This window comes from Kryptolebias marmoratus, linkage group LG2 (assembly GCF_001649575.2).
Source record: "Kryptolebias marmoratus isolate JLee-2015 linkage group LG2, ASM164957v2, whole genome shotgun sequence".
NCBI lineage: Eukaryota > Metazoa > Chordata > Actinopteri > Cyprinodontiformes > Rivulidae > Kryptolebias > Kryptolebias marmoratus.
In genome coordinates, this window is record NC_051431.1 from 4,486,765 (window position 1) to 4,509,053 (window position 22,289).

Sequence of the window (22,289 nt, forward strand, 5' to 3'; positions counted from 1 at the left end):
CACACACTCGCAGACACACACCCCCACACACACACATGCAGAGACACATTGTGAATATGAAAGGCCAGCTTTAGCACAACTCCACCTCACAGATTATTGATAATCTTTGTGATGTTCATGTCAGTAAAAATTACTTCAGTGCTGAAAACCGTGTAATGAGTTCATTCTACCACATAGGTCAAAACTGTCCCATTATGTTGCCTTAAACAGGGGCAGTGCAGGCTCTCTCACACGGCTCTTAAGTCTGGTTTTGTTGGGGGGAAGATAATGCTTCTCAAATTACGAGCACACATCATTGTGCAGCCTAAGGTGTGGGTAATGCACATTTTCCATTTTCCCTTTGCAGGTCAGTTTGTCTGTGAGGCAACACTGGCCTTTGTATGACCCGTAGAAATATGACACTTTGAAAACCATCACATCGGGTTTCATTTCCTGAGCTTAGGCTTTACGGAGTGCGTCGGTGGCTGCTGTGTTCTGTCATCATGTCGGGCATCCAAATGAGACCTGAACCTTGAGGAAAATTCTCCCTCCCGTCTCTATGCCCAGTTGGTTTACCATCCCTTGGCCCATTAGCTTTTACGATTGGTTCGGCATTTGCATAACTGTTGGAGAGGGGAATGGTGAACCAGAGAGATTAAAGACAGAATCTAAAGGCGGTCAAATCAACACGGGCAAATGGAGTTGTTTTAAAGCCCACGCAGCAAATGTGGACCTTCATTTCTACCAACTATTTTATAGATGTTGGGGGAAACTTAACAAGTGTAGCCAGTCATGCCAAGGTGGTTCTTTTTCTAAATAACTTTTCTGATCTTCAAGGAAAAAAATGTTGTGTATTTACAATAAGACTGATAAAGAAAACAGGAAATGGCAGGTGTTTTATTCCAGTGGTTACTTACTGACTTTGACGGATGGTTAAGCCTCAGCAGGAAGCAACATTTTGCTTATTTCAACACCTAAAACCTCTCTGAATTTATCCAACACCCGGGCTCAGAGTTATCAGCAAGAGAAAACATATGAAGTGTAAAAGCAATGTGACGATACCTCTTCACATCTACAGTAATCCACAAAAAGTAATGAGAAACAGCTCATGCATGATGTTTAGAGAAAGGTTTGCCTTTCACTGCGGAACATGAAATCAGACTAAAGCAGAATTTTCTTCTTTCTTTTTCTTCTCCTGCATAAAGAACATTTCTGGAAAGGGTTAGTCATTTCTGAATGTAACTGTTGCTGTTAAATAAATCAAATTCAGACTTTGTCTGCATTAAATGTTGTAGCTGTCAGTCTTTGAGACCCATTGCAGTTCCAATTATCTCAGATTAAAAGAAACACGCACATGAGCAACATAACAATTCTGTTAGATTATTGCAACCTTTTATATGTTCCCATTCTTGGTAACTATCACATTTGCTGCTTTAATGAAAATGCAATTAGAAGCACTTTCAGCGCACTGCAGAAAAAAAGACAAGCCACTCCGTGATGGAACATGGTTTTATGTACGTGCAAACCAGACGCATACCTTTGTTGTTCAATACAAACAAAATGTACCCATTACTCCAATAATAATGCTATAATTTAACCCTCCTGGAGCCCTCAAAAAAGAGAGAGCTAGAGAGAGGTAGAGAAGCCCTTGTAACTTTGGGTCAATTTGACCCGACGGCCACAGGAGCGTTAAAACATTTAGCTTTTAAAATAATAAAAGGTGATCATGTTACATAAGTGGTTCTCAAACATTTTGTAGCGAAAACAACAAATGACTAAACTCTTAAAAAAAACAGCCGGACAAGCAAGCATCTATTCAGTGAGCAAACTGGCCAACCCCCTAACCCTGGTTGAAAGGTGCAGTTTTATGCAGCTAGTCTTGGCTTTTCTTCTGACCACTAGAAGGATCCTGAGTACACCATCAGTGATATTTGTAACAGTTTGAGAGCCACAGAGTTGCATATACAAACGCAGATAAGTTTATTGGTACCCTTCCACAGTAATAATAATAAAAAAAACTATTGATGTGACAGAACCAAAATAGCTCCACTTTTGCCTCATCAGTCCCGGAAACTTTTCCCAGAAACTTTGAGGCTGTCAACATGCATTTTCGTGAATTCCTATCTGGCTTTGTTGTGTTTTTCTGCTGAAGGTGGAGCCCTCCTGGGTTTTCTTCCATGAAGCCCATTTATGATTTAAAATGTGACAGATGGTGCGAACAGAAAGTGACGTACCTTGACCTTGGAGTTCAACTTGAATGGTTTTAGATGGTTTCCTTGGCTCTTTTTCTACCATCCACACTGTCCATCTGATCAGCCAAAGGTTGCATTTCTTCTTGCGTCCACAATTTGGGAGGTTGGCTACAGTCCCATGGACCTTATACTTTAATAGTATTGGTAACTGTAGTCAGAGGAATATGTAACTGCTTGGAGTTGGTCATGTAGCCTTTACCTTTGACCTCTATAATCTTCTTTCTGAGCTCCTCTCTCTCACCTTTGTTTTTACTGCTCCATGTTCAGTGTTGTGCACACGAGCATACCAGACTACCCAGTGGTATGTTTGTTTCCTTTAAATAGGCTAAATAGCCTAAATTAGCACCTGTGATACTAATAAGGTCAAACAGATTGAAACATGACTATAATGCAAAGACTGTTACACTTTCAAGAAACCAACAAATCTGTTCATACTATTTTAGCATATCTTTGTAAAATAAACAAGAAATCATTTTTTTTCCACATTGTTTTTGTTTACTCTATCACATACTAAATGCATGCAGCTGTACATTAGACAGTTGCTTTTAACTGATTCACTTTTCTTGAGCAATGATGCATTGTTTCAATGAGCTGTAAGGGTACCAATAAATCTTCCACCTTTTTAAACTAAAATTTTCTAATTTTGTCATCAGATTGCATTACATCCACCTTCTATTAAGATTGATGTGATAGCATGTTCTTGTGATTTTACCAAAAGACTACAGCATCTTTGCTAGAGGACATTTTGCCTTCCTGCAGCAGATGAACTCATCCTGCACAGGTTCTCTGCTAGAAGCATTTTTCTTTAAAAAAAAAGAAGCTATTTTCATGGGTGCGTGCAGCTTGAAGCAGAGGCTATCTCAAGGAAATTTACAGTTGTGGATGGAAAATTTTCCTTTTGTGTTGTCAGACCAGCTGAAGCAAACATCAGAATGTAAGACTTTCCTGATGCTCGTCCTTCACACAGAGAGATCAAAAGTTCCTTTGGTTCAGAATAATGTGATGCAGGAAGGAACAACCGAGAGAAAGTCGTCTGCTTTAGTAAAACAGGCCATCATGCTTATCCCAGGGCAGCTCTGCCTGCAGCAAGTGTAAATGTTCCAACCTCCCTTGCTGCCACCACATACTAGCAGCAAACTCCCGAAACTTCCTGTCTGCTAACAGGATTAGCCCCAGAGCTCCACTTGTTTCAACAGAGTTATCAAGTTAAAAAAAAAAACACCCTCCTGGTGGCTTTTGTAACATCAAAGCATTGGTCCTCAACTTCGACAGGTTAATTAATAGCAAAGTTTTGCACAGCATCCCTTGAGGCTTGCTTGTTCAATGAAAGTTAAGTACATTCACTACTGAGATGTTTTTTTATTAATAGACTGTTATGAACTGGCATTCAGCCACACGATCGCTTCATGAGAAAATTTAACAGTTTCAAAGTAAACAGGTGGCAGAGCATGTTTAACTGGAGAACAGCACGTGGCTCAATATTAAATTATCACTCTGTGTCAAATTATGCTCATTAAAGTTTGTAGGAAATGTGTTCTAGGGTGAGAATTATTGCATATATAATGTACCGGACATACAAATGAACAAAACACATCATATCAAAACAGTGAATAGTACAAAAATAAACTGTTATATTAAAATTGCAGTTATTGATGCTTATTGCCTGCTACATTTCATGTCAGTGTTTTAGACTAAGATCATGCAAGAGTAGCTGTTTTCAAGTATGAAAGTATCAATATATTTTGGGTATTAGTCTCAGCTACTACCACATCAAACTTTAGCTAAATATCTGCAAAATTGACTGAGTTGTAAAAAAAACATTATCCAATGATTGGCTTTTGCAAGTTTCGTTAAAAATTATCCAGTGGTTCATGAGATATTTTGCTAACAGATGGGCACCCAAACACACAACACAACATTTTTGCCCACCTTTTGTCTTTTGATGGTGGACAATAATGAATGAGACACACTGTTTCATTTTGAGATGCAGTGACAAGATGATTTTTTATATTTTACAGATTATACAACATATAAATCAAAACACAAAACATAAACACAAAATATTCCCTTTATTTTTTCTACCTTAAGACTACACAGGGTCACCAATGTAGCTCTAAGAGGTATCTACATTTGCATAATATTTACAGCTTACTTTGATGTTTTTATATTTACACAGTCAAAGAGAAGCGCTAAAAACACAGTGTTGAGAACAAACCGAAACTCGAAATGAGTCCAAAACTTTAGAAAAGATACAGTCTTAATGACGAAACAGTTATCAGTGCAATATTCCACAATGCAAATATCCTTCATTCATATTATGCTGAACATACATATCGTTTTTGGAAACAAAATGTCACTGATTCAACCTTCAGAAAGAAAAAAAAAAAAGTACTGTTTGCTTCATCATTTGTACAGACTGAGACACTCAGCCATGCTCTCAGCACCCCTACACACAGACAAGTTCATGTTTGATGGAAAAATGACAAAGTCAAGAGTATGCAGTGGCTTGGCATAGTTCAAAAAAAGTACCACAAGTCAAATCAATGTCACAATTTTCAAAATAGTCTCGACTCCCCTCAAGTTTTCACATCATGACTTTTTTTTTTTTATTATTTTTTTTCAGTGAGCAGAAGTAAATTGTCCTTTTGCAGAAACCACTGAGGGAGGGTTTGGGGAGGGGTGGGGAGGGATCACAGATGTATGAGAAAGTGTCCATGTGGGTTATTTCCGAAGTTGGTGTGTATAGACAACCTTTAGTCTGTAAATGGGAGCTAGTACACCTGCAGGTCAAATGCATTTCCACCAACCAAGTGAAGCCCTATTCTGGTGAAAGAAAGCACTTTCGATGCTGACCTGCGGGCAGCCCTTAGGGCAAAGGCAATTTGGATCTTTCATCACATCCACAACACAATCCAAAGCCCATCTGTCTCTGCAGCCAATATGCATATGAAGCACCTATGACTGATTTTACCGGACCCTTTTACTTCTTTTCTTGTCTAAAATCATTTCCGGCCAAAGCTATTTTTTGATCAGACATTTTGTTGTGGAATACTGACTTACTGATGAACAAACAGTTAGAAACCAAGATCAGTAAAATGCAGCGAGTCTAATAAAGCACACGACTGAACTAAAACCACCTTCTTAGTTTATTCCATGTGTTCAAACACCCTTAAGCATTGTTCAAATACAACAATTTACAATAAAAGGGACAATAATTCACATTTTTTTTCTTAATTCACATTTGATATACTGTTAATTCATATACCTATTTATAAAACAAAACTAAAATATGATTCAAAACCACCTCCAGAAAATACCTGTTGTTGTTGTTTAATACAGACATTAATTCCACAGTATTTTCTTTCAAGGTTGGGTCTGATATATTTTTAAAATCAAGTTGTTTGACCACACTCAAATAAAAAGGAGAAGAATCTTTTCACATTTCAAATTTCTTCCTTAAAGAAAAAAAAGAGAAGAAAATCTAGTTAAAAATTAAATTACAAATAAAAACCCAGCACATATCCCTTTGTTGGCTTTACTATTTAATTTAGGCTTAATTATGCATTTTTTAAAAATTTTTTATAGGTGATTCAAAAGCCCAACATGCACAGTCAGGGTGCACAGAAGCCTTCTGTGTTAAACCACAAATGAGTATAAAGCCTCCTCCTATAAAATTATGAGACATCACACAAATGAAGGTGCTTTGACAAGTTCGGCTGCGGTTTTGATGAAGGGCTTTACCGCCAACAGAAATCTCTCTCATTATTTATGAATGACGGGGGCTATGAGGGTTTCAAGTATAAAAAAGAAATGATTAAAAGAGATGGAATCTCCTTGGCTGAGGCGCAGAAAAGGCAGAATGGAGCAAGCATGTGAATAACAATCTGCAAGTCTGGCAGCAGAGTGAGCCAGGGAACCTAATGCATTACCAAAACTCCACTTGGATTCCTTTGAACAGAATCACCAACAGGGATGGGGAAATGGAGTCACAAAAAGAAGTCAAAGACATCCCAATTATTCATCCTCTAGCAGCCGCACTTGGAGGGCAAAGACTGGTAAAGAATCTTCAAAAGGAGAAGGGCACTCTTCAATTAATACAGTGCAACTGTTTGCAACCATTTTGTTTCCTTTTCATGTTTTTTTTTTTTTGTTTTTTTTTACAGTATATTAAAAAACAATTTGAGCACAGTCAAAGAAAAAAAATGTGGTCATGTATACAACTGTCTTTGGCAAGAAGTCCCATTTTCCTACATCTGAGTCTGTCATTCAAAAGCCTCGTGTTCATGTCACCTTCGGCCCATTTCACTCTGTCTCATGAAGTGGACGTTGTTGACACTGTCTGCCAGCTCAGGATATTGGTCAACTGACACTACGTAGTATCCGTCATAGCCTTGCACTTTCCCTGAGCCCAAGAGCTGCTGCTTCTCTCCCTCAGTCCAGGTTCGTGAGCCCTCCTCCCCGTCCCTCAGTCTCTGGCGCTCCCGGGCCCAAGCCTGGCCGACAGCCCTCTGTCGGGCCAACTCCAAGACCCTGGCCTTCTCCTCATCCACGCTGCTGCCGTAACGCGTATTCAGAAACAGCGCTCCGTGCTGTAGCTGGATGTCAGTGATCCGCCTAGTCCTGCCATTCAGCACAGTGTTGACCTGAGACACGGTGACGTTGACGCCATTTTCTAATGTGCGCCGGCCTACCGTCATACCGATGAGGGCCAGGTCTCCTTCCACCGAGCCCAGTTTCACAAAGTAATGGGCATCCATTCCTGCAATAGTGAAGTGAAGGTTTTCAAGGTAGAAGGCATCGTTCAGTACTGCGGCCATGCGTCGTCCGTCCTCATTGGCCAAACTGATGATGTCAGTGCTAATGCGACCGTCTCGGATGGCAAATTTCACTCCCTTCCCAAAGATGGAGCCACCAGAGGCAAAGATCTTCTCGTCTTCGGTCTGAGGACATCCGGCACTTTTGGCTCTGTAGATTTGTCCAAAATGCTCCAGCTTTACAAAGGCCTTTAGCTGCCTCTGAACTTCACACTGAACACCCAGCAATGACTGCAAAACAAAGACAAGACTGTTTAGTCATATCCCCAGCAGCAGCTACAAAACAAGCCAATATATTTTATGATCTTTTTTTTCTTCAAATAAAACAGCACAATTGTGCGTTTGAAGACATTAGTTTTTATATTTGCCATCCATTCACTTCTTGCTTACTTTTTGCTTTACCTTTTTTAATCTTTAATTTACTCTGCATAGGCACTCAGCAGTACTGTCTGCTTTCAGATGCTTTGTTTTGAAAATTGAAATTCATACACTTTCATTGACACTTCAAACATTTCAAACTCAGTGCTTTGGTTATATTGTTTCCTTTTAGTAAAAGATGCAGGACTGAATGAGGTTGGTTTGACATTAGGAAGCTCTAAAAATAACAACATGCTGGGGATGCTAAACATTCTAGATGCAGATAAATTTGTTTGCAGCATTTGTTAAAGAAAGAAAAACACACAAGGGTCACTAAAGTACCCTGAAACTGACTAAATTAACATTCAGAAAAAAACAAAAACAAACTTAAAATTACCTAATAAAAATTAGGCATTGCTTTTGAATTGTGGTTCAACATAATTATTCAAAAAATAAACTAATGAAAGTGGCCTTGACAAAAAGAGAAGGTACCCTTCAAAGTTGGGGCAGCTGGAGCAGTTTACTCATGATAAGTGGGTCTTAATACCGGTGAACAGGTGCAGAAGTCTCAGAGAGAGGTTCAGAAATCACACCATCAAAACATAAAGTCAAGGGTACCATCCTTTTTGTAAGGGCAAGTTTCATTAGTTTGTTTTTTAAATATTTCTGTTTAACCACATTTCAAAAGAAATGAATGATTTTCATTCATTAAATCTTTGTAAATTTGTTCTTCCTTATTACTTTTTGTCAGTTTCAAGTTTTTTCCATGACTGCTGTGTTTTTTTTTCTTTTTATAACAAATGGGTGCAAACAAATTTATCTGTCTCTGTATATCAGTAAATCATTTTTACCATTTGTTTTAAGCAACACTGTAAATTAAACCATAGTCAACAGAATGCGACATTGACACATTTGATTATGTACCATTTCTACATTTCTCTTAAAATAATCTCTGAAGAGCTTTAGTCATTAATGGCAAACAGGAAACTCATAATGCTTTGAAGTTGTGAACGCACCACACAGTCAAGGTAATCGTAGAGGTGTTTGTCAGCTAATGCAAATCTCGCTGATTATTTGCGACAGGCAAAATGATTTGAAAAAAAGGGTGAAATTACTGTCTTCTGACAGCCCTGCTGGGCCAAATACGAAACAGGAGTTTGTTGGTAACTGGTGTATACAGCATAACTCATCCTATAAGGGATCAAAAGAGAGACCACACTCCCTTTAGCCAAACTTAATGCCTTTTTCCTAATACTACTTGACAAGAGATATTCAGAAAGAAAGAAAGATGTTAAAACGAAGAGGATGACATGAAATGGAAGCTGGCCAGCAAACAATGAGGCAGTTGCCTGAGTGCATCTGAGCAGCAACCAAAAGGCTCTCAAACGCCGTGCCTTCTAGTCATCATTCAAGATTTGAGGCTGCAAGCATCATGAGGAGTTTTCATCAAGCTGCAACATTCAAAGTCCTCCTGACAGTTTTCTAATTCTGCCTCTGTTAGATGGTGGCTACAGGCTGGGGAAATCGGGGGGGTGGAAGCACTCTGCAGTGAACAGCACGTCTGACTTTTCTTTGACGTGACACCGCATCAGATCCTGGATGAAAACGAGACATATGAAGGGGAGGGGTTGCAGATGCACTGTGGGGGCTCCTCGGGAGTCATGGCCTGGGGGGATACTTCACACAGTGCCACTCCATGTTTGTTTACCATGCCAGCGTGTGACCTGGTCAGCTGTTCCAGGGGCTGTGTGTGTATGTGTGTGTGGGGGGCGGCTGGGGGGGTGGCAATATCCCCCGCTTCTCTGAAACAGCCTCTTGGGAAACACCAAGAGTGGCATCATTCACATGGCAGGGGGGTGCAATCAGCCTCCAGCAAAACCCTGAATGAGAAATCAAGCCCTGCGCATCGCGGGCCTCATCTGTCTGGCCCCTCACGGCATTTTTCAATCTGTGTGTGGATTGAGTAGCATGTCAAAACAGGGACTTAAATAGACGGAGATAGAAAAGAAGGTATTCTTTTCTTCTGAAGAAAATGAAACACCAAGGTATAGATATAAAACATAGAGTTTAAAGTTATATTGATTTGCAAAAGAAGCCTATGCTTTACTGGGCTGATCTGGCCATTTGTAGCAGGGATCATCACAGCATTAACCATCTCAGAACATTATTTCAGAGGAAGGAATTGTGGATAAAAATTTCATAACCTAGCTCTTAAAATAAGGAATAATAATAATAATAATAATTTTTCAACTACGGTATCTGCTGCAGAAGTGTGCTGAAGGCAAAACTTCCCCACAAATCTTCAAATCAAGGTTAAACTTGTAATCAAAGTCTTGATTAATTCATTTTTTGATTTATTAAAATCTGTCATGGGTATTTCTGAACAAACAATTGGAGGGGTTGGATTTGCACATAAATCAAGTACATTTTTGAGCCACTGAGTGAAGTTAACATAAAATATGGACAGCGCCTCATATAAGACTAGTTTAGTTTTAGTCCTGTCAAGAGTGCTTTTTAAAATGATGTTAAAAATGTGTTTGTTTGAAAGGGTGATATTTCAAATAGAACTTGAATTTGAGAGATCACACAGTAAACCACTCGATTGACCAAATAAAGTCAAGTCATATTTAATGTCAAAAAAATATGACTGAATGAGATGTTTATAGTTTTCTTTTATACCATCTAACAATATAAATGAAAGACAGTTTTAGATTTTTTTCTTTATAACAACTCTTTTCTATCAAACCTGTTCTGAAAAATCTAACCTAAAAATAGCTGGAATGCTTGTTTGACTTCAATGAAATATTTGCTATGTTGCATCTCCTTTGTAGGCTGAAACCTTTTGTGAGTTCAGACATTTCTGTGGCTTGCCAGCGCAGATGAGTCAGTCCCAGGAGATTTGGCAGTATTCCTTCCAAAGCAGACTCCGCTACACGAGGACATAACTGGGATTTCTACCTTTATGATTTTACATTGCGCACGCATGAAGTGTAAAATTTCTGTGCAAATTCAAAAGCATTTAATTTTCTGCATAATTAACCATAGCGTTTTGACATGCCAAGTAACACAGGTATTCCTTTACTGCACTTTGGAAAGCAGGTACATACATGCTTAAGAAATCTCTAATAGATATTTGAATTAAAAAAAAACCCAATATTGTCAGGTGTGGTGGAGACTGAGGCCAACCCAATGTGCAGACTCATTCTGAGAGCTTCAGGAATAAACTATTCTATTTAAAATGAGAAAAAACAAAAACTAAAGCTGACGTGGCAGCAAACCAAAACTACATAACAAAACACGAACAAAAATCCAAAACGTAGCGAACACAAGAGGCACGATAAGAGGGGAATTAGAAAGCGCATGAAAGTGACACAATGAATCATCAGGGAAGTGAAGAAGATGAACCAGTTTTAAAGGCAGATGGTAATTGTGAAGTGGACACAGGTGGCAGATTCCAAACGAGGGACAGGTGCAGGTGGGTGTGGCAGGCTGACAAGTAATGAACAGAGGAAAGGTGAATAGTGACAGGGGACAAACGGCACAAGGAGCAAAACTAAACATGAAGACAACCAAATAAGAAACAATAAACCTAAAACAAACCCAAACCTCAATCCTGACAAATATAATAATAAAATATTGTATAATAAAAGTAAAATCCAATGTATCTGGATCCAGTATCCATAAAAATCATTAACAAATCCTGAAATAAATAATAATTAAGAAAAATGTTTAAATTTAATACAGTATTCATCAAGGTATGAAACTCCTCATATTATATTTAAATGTTTAGTTTGTGGTTGTGCTGATTATGTTTGGTTGGTCAGACAATGATAATCTTGTAGTATTTCATCCCAGCAGATTTTAGCCTTACAAATAAGAACACTTTTTTTTTTGTAAAAACAAGATAGTCAGTGTTAAAGTAGCAGCCTAATGTGTGAGTGTCATGCAACACATATCTAACCCCCTTGATGGGTGCCATTCACTTGTCTTGCTGTAACCAAAACCCATGAAAACAACAGTGGCCTCTTCAATAATTCAGGTGAGTTGGGGGCAACTTAAAAGGGCTGATACAAGTGGGAGTCAGAGCATGTCTACTGCTTCTCAGACCTTGGCCAATGGTGTAAAACTGAGATGAAATCAATGGCCAGTGGTAGAGGAAAATGAAGAGTGAATTTCCCTAATGGCAGGACAATTACAAGAGCTGTTTAGCCTGACCCCATTCCCCAAGATGGGGATGAGGGGCAGAGACTTGGCTCACTGGGCCGTGTTCAGCCTGATTGCAGGCACCTCCTTTGGGAATCTGGCTACACAAAGCATGCCTATTTGCTAATGGTGGGAAAAAAGGGAAAAGAACAGAAGCAGAAGATGAGCTGTGGAAAGGGTGAAGGCTGAAATAGGTGAGTGACCACCTTGGTGCTGTCCCACTCCTGGGTCTTGATCTGGGTGCGGACCAATTCGTAGGATGGCTCCATGGCCTCTGTATTGGGTTTACGATAGCCAGGGATCACATTGTACAGCTGGAAGCCAAATGTAACCAACCAGCTGTTTACATCTGTGGGGAAAAGGTTAAAATAGTGAAACACTGATGCACATTTAGTATACACAACTAACAAACACAATCGAACAAACTGCAGACAAGATCAATGATTCATTTATTAAATCTGACCAGTTGACATTTGGTGGTTAAGTGGCCATCTTCTGGAAATACTCAGTCAAGGAGAACACTTGATTTGTTTGTAAGAGTGAATGAGCTTTTCTAAACACTAGAGATGGTGTTGATGATTCATGTCCACTCCTGCAGATGTCACCAAGCTGGAGCCCAGAAACAACATTTAAAAGCCCCAGCTGCTAATTATTTACTCTAATTTCATGTCACCGGAGACTTCAACAGAAGATATTTTTAATACTCAGCAGGTTCCTCTACAGTCATATTTTCTTTAATGAGATGCTGGGAGCCAAAAGTGACACATTTGAGATTCAGATCCATCTTAAAAAGCAGCCACAAGCACTAAGGTTGTATGTGCAGCTGCTATTTACTGTCAATAATTTTAAGGATCACAGCGAAAGGCCACAACATGTCAGGGATCAAAACCTGTTCAATCTGAGCTTTTTGTCTCAAGCTCTTCTTATTGACAGCAGAATCATGACTTCGACACTAAAGGGGGGAGGGGGTTGTCACAGATTGGCACTACCACATTGTGGCACCTGACAAAGCTTCTTTAAACAAGAATTTGTTTGAGGACAATGAAAGGACCCCAGTAATTTGGTGAATGGAATTTAAATGTCAGTGCCATCAATCACAATTGAGGCAGACCCACTGCAGTACATCTACCAGTCTGTTTAGCATTCAAAGCCCCTTAATGGTGGAGTGTAAGGCTGAATGTTGTTCTGATTGGAGGATAGTCAAATGGCTTTATTGAACACAAAGATGCTGAAGACTAAATGTGAACAAAAGGGCTAATTTTACCCCTCAGTTCTGTTTAGATGTAAACAAATAAAAAGATAAAAGGTAAAAAACATGGTATTCCACAGTCATTATATATGTATGAGTGAATGCAGAGACAGCATATATATGCAGAGACAGCATATATGCAGAGAATAAATGCACAAATTTACGAATTAGGTCTGAGTGAGACCAATTGTTTTAACGACAGAGTATTTACAGAGCTCCAATAACATTGCAGTTTTCCTTTTCCAGCAACAGAGGTTGATACAAGCAGCCCTGGCTGGGGTTTCTATGGATCCATTGTGCTCTCTTTCCCCACCGCGGTGCTTTCGCTGCCATTTACCTTCTCCCACAAAGAACACAGAACATTTCTGGGAAAGATCCGAGTGTTCAACAACAGAGAGGGCTCTGCCACAAAGCACTGCTCCCTTTGAGCGCTTTCAAAATGATGGCCACTGGGCGTGTGCACAAGCATATATGCATGCACGCACACACACACACACACACACACAAAAACACATCCTCAGTGAGGAAGCTTTTAAAAATCTACTGGGTGCAGTGCTTTTCAATTCAATTTTGGAAGGCTTTCTTTTTTCAACTAAGGCTTGGTTTTAGAATAAAAATATATAAACAGAAAAAATCAGATATTATTTTCTGCAAGCAATTAGTTTTAGACAAAAAATTAGGGTTGGGGTTTTGGTCATATTCTCCTTGCTACACAGTTTGAATGAGTTATACTAATTACTAGAACTCATTTCAGATTTGTATACGAACTGCCACCTATAAACATGTATAAATAACTTAAATTTTTCATGTATTGGGAGAACTTACCTGTCATGTAGCACTTGGTCTCCTCGTTATTGCTGAGAGGATTGTTATTCTTAAACATGTACACGTTGAAAGGAACAATGTGATTGCTGTTCAGACGTTTCCAAATGTCATGGTCTGGTGTTGTCCAGCGGCCAGCAAGGACATCATAATCCCGTCGGCCCATGTGGACCAGTTTACTAAGAGGCTCGTACAATCCTCCTTGGTAGCCAATAATGAGCTGGAAGTTGGGGTTGGTGTCAAGGTAAACCTCTCCAAATGCTGTGTGGAGAATCTGCTTGATCATGAGGCCCGAACCACTGAACACAGCCAGAGGAGTACCGATGTTATCACATGCCACATAAAATTCATCCCCGCTGCTTAACTCCATGGCAAACAGGTGACCCTGTAGATCGTAATACAGCGAGGTGATCTCAGAGCTGGAATGATTGTACATGTGGGTGACTCGAGTGGGGCTGGACAAGTCAGCATAGAAGTACTGCAGGTGATGGCCAATGCTGCTCCTGCTAGACACCCTCCTGCCCAGGCCGTCATAGCGGTATTTGATACTCCATCCAGTAACTTTATTGTACACCTTAATCAAGAGGCCAGCTGAGTTGTACTCAAAGTAGTCGTTCCCTCTCTGCTTAAGGAAACCATCCTCGTCCATCCTGTACTGGACGTCTCCCAAACGAGTAATACGGTCTCTGATATCGTAGCGTAGTGGTGTGAGACGTAAACTGTTTCCAGGACTAAGGAGGTGCAAGTTGCCATTCAGGTCATAGCTGTACCTCCATAAGGGCTTATCATTGATGGAGACCACTTGGAGTTGACCATCAGCATCATACTCGTATGTGTAGCGTGTTGTGTTGGCATAAGGTCCAACTTTTAGCTCCTTGGCCACCACACGTCCCATATTGTCATACTGCACCATCATCCAGTACATAAGAGATCGAAAAATCTCATACTGGACCTCCTTCACCCGACCGTAGGCATCGAAGTGTTTTGTGTGGGTCATCACTGCTGTGGTTATAATCTGGTTTATGTCATAATAGATTACTCCAAACTTGCCAAACTGCTCCGTTTTGCCTGACACGTCATCGTAGCGATACAAGTCGATCGGTAACGGGGTTTCGTTGATGACCGCCTGCATACTGGTGACTCGAAAACTGTTGTCATAGACGTAGTCAAATCTGGCATTGACCATGCCCTCCTCACTGAATCTAAAGATCTGTCTGTCAATCAGTGGACCAATCTGACGGTAGCGGATTGTACAGGTGAAACCTTCGCTCTGCAGGTTGACGGTCTTCAACATTCCAGCCACCTCATCGTAGGAGAACCCGATGCGTGTGGTGTCATAGAGAATCTCCAGCAGCTTAGAGAGCTTTCCATATTTGTAGATCACCCTGCGGCCTGTGCCCAGGTGGGTGGTCTGCAGCAGCTGACCATCCTCACTATAGTCTTGGAGCACTGAAGCATTGCCTTCAGGGGGCCGGTAGGTGTTTCTGTAGTAGCCAATGGAGCGGGAAGTCTCTAAGGTATGCCGTGCTACGTTGGGCATGGTCACAGAACTGAGACGATCATTTTTGTCGAATTCAAAGATATACTGCCTCTGACTGTAGAGCAGCAAAACCATAGACTGCAAAGAGAAGAGAAAATGGATTCTGATCAAAAGCCTTACTCTGAAGATAAAGTTGATGGTGCAGGTTAAAAAGAGATATAAAACAGAGTGTTAAGATACACAAAACATGAAACCTTAACATATTTTACATAAAATCAGATCTTATTTTTCAGGATTAAAATGGAGGTATTTATATTTCTCTAACTTTGAAACTTTGAAAAGATGATCTCATAAATCACGGAGGATGTTCTTTAGCCCTCCATCCATAAGACCTTTTAATGCAAACAATTCAAAGGTACTGAATTTTAAACAAGCAAGCAGGTTTATTGAACCAATAAATTTTATCTTTTAAACAGTTGTGAGGTTGTCTCACCAGGATACTAAGGAAAAAAAACTTAAGATAGATTGTTACAAAGGTGAGGTGACTTGCTGCCATTTTTATCATAAATTTCTAAGCCAGAGAATAACAGTTCTTTGCCTTTCCCCACAGTCATGGCTTCAATTAGCGAGCTGTTCTTTTCATCAAGAGCTATTTCTGGTTGAACTTTGCTGTCAGACGATGGTAACAAAGAACAGTGTCTGCAGTGCACCCGACACTTTTAATTATGTTTTAGCAGATATTTCTGCTTGAGTTTTATGGTGTGTGCAGCACAAACCTGGCTGGAGAATTGCAAGTTAATTTTGAACACTCATCTAAACTCTGCCATCAGGTTTCTTAAACAAACACACCATTGTCGGTACGTTTCTACAGCTTTTATTACATTTTTATATTTAAACTGTTTAATTAAGTGACGAACAGCTCATACCTTTTCGAGATAAGTGTAGCTCCAAGATCTACCATCGGCAAATATCTGAGACGTGATTCTGCCATTCTGGTCGTACTCCATGCGTACAGACATTGTCCCCCTTTGGATTCCTGCCACATGCCCTCCAGAGGAGTAGGTGACATTCACTCCATTTAGACGACTGCTTGGTGCCCATAGAGTGGGCCGGCCAGCATGATCATAGTGAATCCGTAATGTAAACTTCCTGTGATCATCATAGACTTTTTCTGTTCTGGTGATTCGATCAAAGTCCAGTGATAGGAGGTTCCTATTATGAACCTAATGGAGAAGAAGCACAGAATTAGAGTCCATATATGAACAAAGCAGCTCCACAAATAAAGAACAGATTTGTTTAAAACTTTGAAATGATGGGGAGGAACTGGAGCACTGCTTTAAAGAGAAGGAACTTCAAGAGAAGCATTTAATCACAAAGTGATTATTTATTCTTCTTTATTTTATTTCATAGCTTTTATTTCAGCAGTGGAGCCCTATCTCAGGACAGCAGGGGCTGTTGAAGTAATGAAAATATAAGAAATGTCATGCTTCTTTGTGCAAAGATTCTTCAGGCATAGTGAGAGTATGCCAATTCATGCAAGAAACATTAGTCACATTAATCATTAAATTCATTTTCACTGCTTACTAAAAAGAATTACTGGGCACAGATTACTTGCATCTTACTTACAAAGCTATTTCTGCAAGTTGCAAATAAATCGGTTTCTGTCCATTGTGATTAAAGACATTAGGTGGTACGCAACATTTTGCTGAGAACCACGACCTCTGACTTCATTTGGCTCCAACAGGAAAAATATAGCTCACAGCTCTGAAGCCGGTAGGCAGCTCTTTAGCTGTAGAAGTTTTCAACTGTAACTAAAACATTCCTCTAAATCTTTATCATTTGCTGTTCCCCTTATTAACCTTCAAAGTTAGATATTTGGCCTAATAAAATGCCAGGTAAGGCTTAGAAGCATCAGTAAGTCAGAAACCTGCTTCTGGCAGCTCTACTGAAACATCCAACTGAGCAGGTCGGACAGAGCTTGCTGAAAAAACTCACTTTTTCCATCTCACATTGAGAAACACACGCTTAGGTCTTTCATCTGTGAAGGGACAATTACACCAGAGGCAATTAATGCCACTGATACCTAATTGAGAGGATTAGTTTAAGTAAAAACCATGAGTCGTGAGCAGCAGAAATCCATGGAGTGGCCTAAGAAATTCAGCACCCGTTATGGCCACTGTTTTTTTTTTTTACTTTTTAATTTTAAATAACAAGTGCAAAAATTCACTTAAATGATTACCTTAAAGAATAAATTAAAAGCCAAGCATACCTTGAAGGAATGTATATTGCCTGCTGCATGTCATGTCAAAGATTTAGACTAAGATCGATTCATGTTGAGAAACGATGACAATAAATTGTAGCTGCTTTGGTGAAACCTTGAAAATAACATTATGTGCAATGCCATGCAGTATTAAGAGTTGTCATGCTTAGGGTATGTGTTATAAATGACTCATCTCCTACTGCATTACATTTTATTTCAATATTTGTAAAACTGACCAGGTTATAGCCATTTCTGTGTTGGTTAATGTTCATTTGCTGTGTTGTCCATCTTTATTAAAATTAAATCTGAATTAAAGTTTGTCCTCTGGTTCATGAGATATTTTGCTAATGGTACAAATACGCATACACACCCACACACAAACATGATCACCTTAAGTGTCAGCTAATAAATACACTACTGCTGAACAAAGATTTCTCCACTCAGTCATTTAAGCATGTGCATTAGGTATTTTTGAATGAACTTTACATCGTTTTCAGAATCACTGTGTTTGATGCTTTAGACAGCAGAGGACTGATTTCTGTTCAAAAAACTTTCACAAAGCCAGGATTTGGTTTGCCAAAGTCTCATCTTGCATAAGTGAAGAAAAAAAGTGACAGCAGTGATCTCAATATCCCATGAGAATGGAAACCCACTCAAGAGGAATAATTTCAAAATTGGATATCACCTCTAAAGAGAACATCTCAAAGAAAGCCTGCATCTGGAAACAAAAAGGGGGGGAGGGGGGGGAGCACACCAGACTCGCAACAATAGATTTCAAACTGTTCTCTCCACGAAACATCACAGCAACAACTCACCCACCAATCAATATCAAAGATTTCTGTGTCAAGTGACAATCTCAATTTGCCATTCTACAAAAATACCTTTAATCAGTTTTTATGATGAATTCAGTTCAGCAACTGTTTTTCTCTGTTTATCTCTCACTGCAATAAAAAACACATTCTCTCTTTTTTATTTCCATCTTTTATCTTTTTTGAACAAACAGCCCTACTTATAAGCCACTGTGATACCAGAATGTTAACAAACAGATATCAGTTTTGTCTCTGTGATGAAGTGGATAAAGAGCACTGCCATGGTGCAGTGGCAGCCACAAGGGTTCTCTCATTACTGTAAATTAACAAACTGCTCAGACTAAAAGGAGGGGCTGTTATCATTGAGGGATGCAGTCACTGTACCTCATGAATGTAAATGATTAAAAGGCTGCTGGGAGGGGAAGCAAACATAAGAAGCATGTCTCACTTAGAAAATAAAATCAAAAAACGGGAAAACTGGAGGTCGTAATTAACCTGTTTTACTGTCAAAAAGGTAAAAATGAGAACAATAAGCATGTGTATGTGTAGTTCCACCTTGTAAAAAAGCCAAGCAGGGAATCAAACAGGAACCCAGACAGCAGCAATCTGCTTTCTTCTGTCTGCTCTGCTCACAACACCTAACAAAGACCTGTGAGGTCTGAGCTGCTTCTCTGTTTTGTATTCCAATACTCCCCACCCCAGCCCCCACCTTTGCCTCCTGCCACCACACTTTCACCCAGCTACCCACGTAATATCACTTGACATGTCACTCAAGGTCGCTCAATGATTCCAGCTCTGTTCATCCCCTCTGTTCTTGCCATTAGGGCTGCTCCCATCTCCTATCTCACCCCTGGGGCCATTGTCTGTAACATACATTAGACGCTTTCACTTCCAAAAGGAACGACAAGACCAATAAATGAACAGCCAACGACAGACAACGTGGCACCTCACCATTAGCTGTGCTGCCTCCCAGAAAATGGAGAGGACAACTTAACCAAAGGTAATATTTTTCTCATACGGTCAAAAAAAATAAAATAAAAATACAATTCAAGCTACACAATATTTGTCTTCGTCAATGATCTCTGTGTTAATCGATTTACTTAGTCGTGCTTTTGGAACTTATCACATTAAAAAAGGTAACCTGTTGATATTTTGTGTGCAATTACATTTTCTTTGGAAGATTACTGGTTTTAGCCCATGCACCTGTTGATAAACTAACCTTTTCTGTTTAACATCCATCCATCCCTTACCTTTACCCATTTTTTTACAGAGGGTCATGGGGAGCTGGTGCCTATCACCAGTGGTCATTAGGCGAGAGACGGGGTACACCCCAGACAGGTCACCAGTCCATCACAGGACTGTAGTTTTCAAAATTTTGTTAAAGAGTAAAAGGTGTTATATGAGTGTACCATTTACAAGAAAGAGTTAAGTACATTCAGTCTACTTAAATCAAATTCAGATCGAAGTAAAGGTGGTATCTCACTGAACTGCAACTGTCGAAAACAAGTTAGCAACTCAAAATTGCATGACAATAGAGGAGTTTTAGGTTGCAGTTTCACTGAAAATGTGTTTGTGACCGAGACAACACAAAACCATGCGGTTGTGCTTTGAACATAATTTTTTTAAAGTCATGGCTTGCAAAACTGCATTCTTGGCAAGACCCTATTATGGACATTATTACACCCACCTCAGCTTTTTTTGTACTCACCTTGGCAGCTGCTCCACATTTATGATTTAATCTGTCTTCAATAAACTTTTGTAAAAATTTATGTCTCAATCTTCAAACTAAACAAAGTTCATGTCGTTACTGTAATCTTATGGCGCCTATCTAAATTTTTATCTTGAAAGAAAACAAAGCTGGATCAAACCTGCATCATCATGTTAGTTAATATGTTTGTTTTTAAAGGGACATACTGAACCCATTTTAAAGAGGAAGATGTATTTCATGAAAAGGCTTAAATACCACAGGTTGTTTGTTAAATTGTAATTCCAGTACCTCTGGTTTAAGCTTTGTTTCAAGTGCCTGCAATTCTGAATTAGTGTTCTAATAGTAGATTCTGTAGAATGGCCAAGTAAATGTGAAGCTCACGTTTAATATAATGGTAAAGCAAAAAAACAAAACAAATTTTAGGACTTCTTACTTTTTCCCAAATTGTATTTTTTTCCCAAATAAATGCAGCTAAAATGACAGCAGAGTTGTCTTTAACATATGTAGGGTAATGTTTGTCACTCAGCATTACGAAGTCATGAAATAGGAAATGACTGGGAAGTTAACAGCTGGGTTTCATTTAGGAAGCAGCCGTGTTTTAGCTACTATTTCAAGCTCATTCTGATAGCTGATAAATGAGAAAAGCTGTAATGGGAATTCAGCTGTATTAACTCACAGTATACAGCATGTGAGCACAGAGACTGGGAGAAAAGCAAACATGGTAATGTTAGTCACATCAACCGCAATTCTAGTGACACTATGCATCAGGGGAATTCGTTCTTTATTGTTTTTTTTGTTTGTTTTTTCAAGACGTTGGGGGATGTGTCATGCACAAGTCAGCGAGTAACTAAGAACATAAATACACACAGAGACAAACAAATACATAAACGGATAAATAAATGAACAAAATGCCTAGCATTCCTTAAAGGACTGCATATTGCTGTGTTTCATGTCAGAGTTTTAGACTAAGATCATTATGTTGAGAAATAATGGAGTTATAGCCATTTTGGTCAAACATGTGAAGTAACATTACGTGTAATCTTATGCAATATTGCAACATCTCAATTAGCACTCAAAGTATAAGTTGGGGATCACTTTCAGCAAACAACTCCAAATTTTAGCTCAATATTTGGTAACTGACAAGAGTTGTAGCCATTTGTGAGTTTGCGAAGATGACTTAGCTGGGGCGGCCATCCTGAGTTGGGTTGAGTTCCAAAGTTAATGTTACTAACATGTCAACCAATGATTACTTTCTGAAAGTGTCATTAAAATCCATCCAGTGATTCATAAGATATTTTGCTAATGTTACAGACACACACGTACACAAATCTAAATAAAAAAACATTATTGCCCTCAGCTAAATAAAGCATGGGCTACACTGTGATTACTGCGTTTTCTCCCGCAGCCATTAAAAGACCGTTTGTCGTGCCGTGCTCATGGATGAAACTTTATTATAAGACTTTGCTTAAGAGGCTCTGGTAAGTAAATACCAACGGGGGAATGTGGCAGCTGCTTGTTTGTCAGACTGCAGATCTGTTCAGCAGCCTTGGATGGTGCTTTTCCAGTTTGAACGCCATAACTGCATTTCTGTAGCGTTCATTTATGGCTTTTTTTACATTACACAGTACAGCACAATAAAGTTTGACTTGGCACACGTCTTTTCTGCTTCATTTTTCACTGCAGACAGTATCTTTGACGTGGGTGGGATCAGATCAGTTTGTTATGGCAGTATGTTTGAATGTTTGGTGACCCAGACAGACAACTTCCCTGTTTGTGCGCTTGTGTTTATTTGACTACATTGTGCTTGAATAAAAAGAACAAAAAACATCTGTATCCAAAGCAACTACTAAGTTAGAACTAAATGAGAAACAGAGTGCTTGTTGCATTGAAAGAGTCTGAGACAGCATTTTACTACAGAGAAGTTTGAATATATTTTGGTTGTGATCATTACAACTCAACTCTACAAAGCTCAAATTCTGCAGAGGAAAAAGGTCAACCTGTAAAACCAGTAATAATGATGCACTGAAGAACTTTTAAATAACTTAATAAAACAAGGAAGTCTATCTTTGTGTGACCATTCTTGGTTTCTTCGACCAATCAGAAGTCTGTTGTGGTTTCACATCACCATGCAGAACAAACTTGATTTGTTTAAAACCTCAGTTGAGGTAGAACCAAAATTTTTATTAGTATTAGTTATGTTGTACTGCCTATATTTGCGAATTTTAAAAAATCCACAGAACCCCTCTTCTTTTTAAAACAATGCCATTTAATGGATCGTCTAGTGATCTTTGAAGTGATGTTCTGCCAAAGAGTTATCAACAGTTAGTACCCAATCAGCCTATGTTTATATGAGGAC

General features: G+C 39.2%; 1 protein-coding gene across 14 annotated transcripts in view; it reads right to left on the minus strand.

The window, feature by feature from the left end:
• Positions 1-4,216: 4,216 nt before the first annotated feature.
• Positions 4,217-22,289, minus strand: part of tenm4 (teneurin transmembrane protein 4) — a 165,069-nt gene continuing 146,996 nt past the window's right edge. For 10 of the 14 annotated variants that reach the window (XM_017416403.3, XM_017416402.3, XM_017416401.3 and 7 more), the window contains 4 exons: positions 16,083-16,379; positions 13,680-15,294; positions 11,812-11,954; positions 6,518-7,276 (listed from right to left, as the gene is read on the minus strand). In XM_017416403.3, coding sequence (XP_017271892.1) covers positions 6,518-7,276; positions 11,812-11,954; positions 13,680-15,294; positions 16,083-16,379 — 2,814 coding nt within the window. Of the gene's footprint in view, positions 7,277-11,811; positions 11,955-13,679; positions 15,295-16,082; positions 16,380-22,289 lie in introns of all 14 variants that reach the window. The other 4 variants (XM_017416404.3, XM_037981872.1, XM_017416393.3 and 1 more) reach the window with 1 other exon arrangement.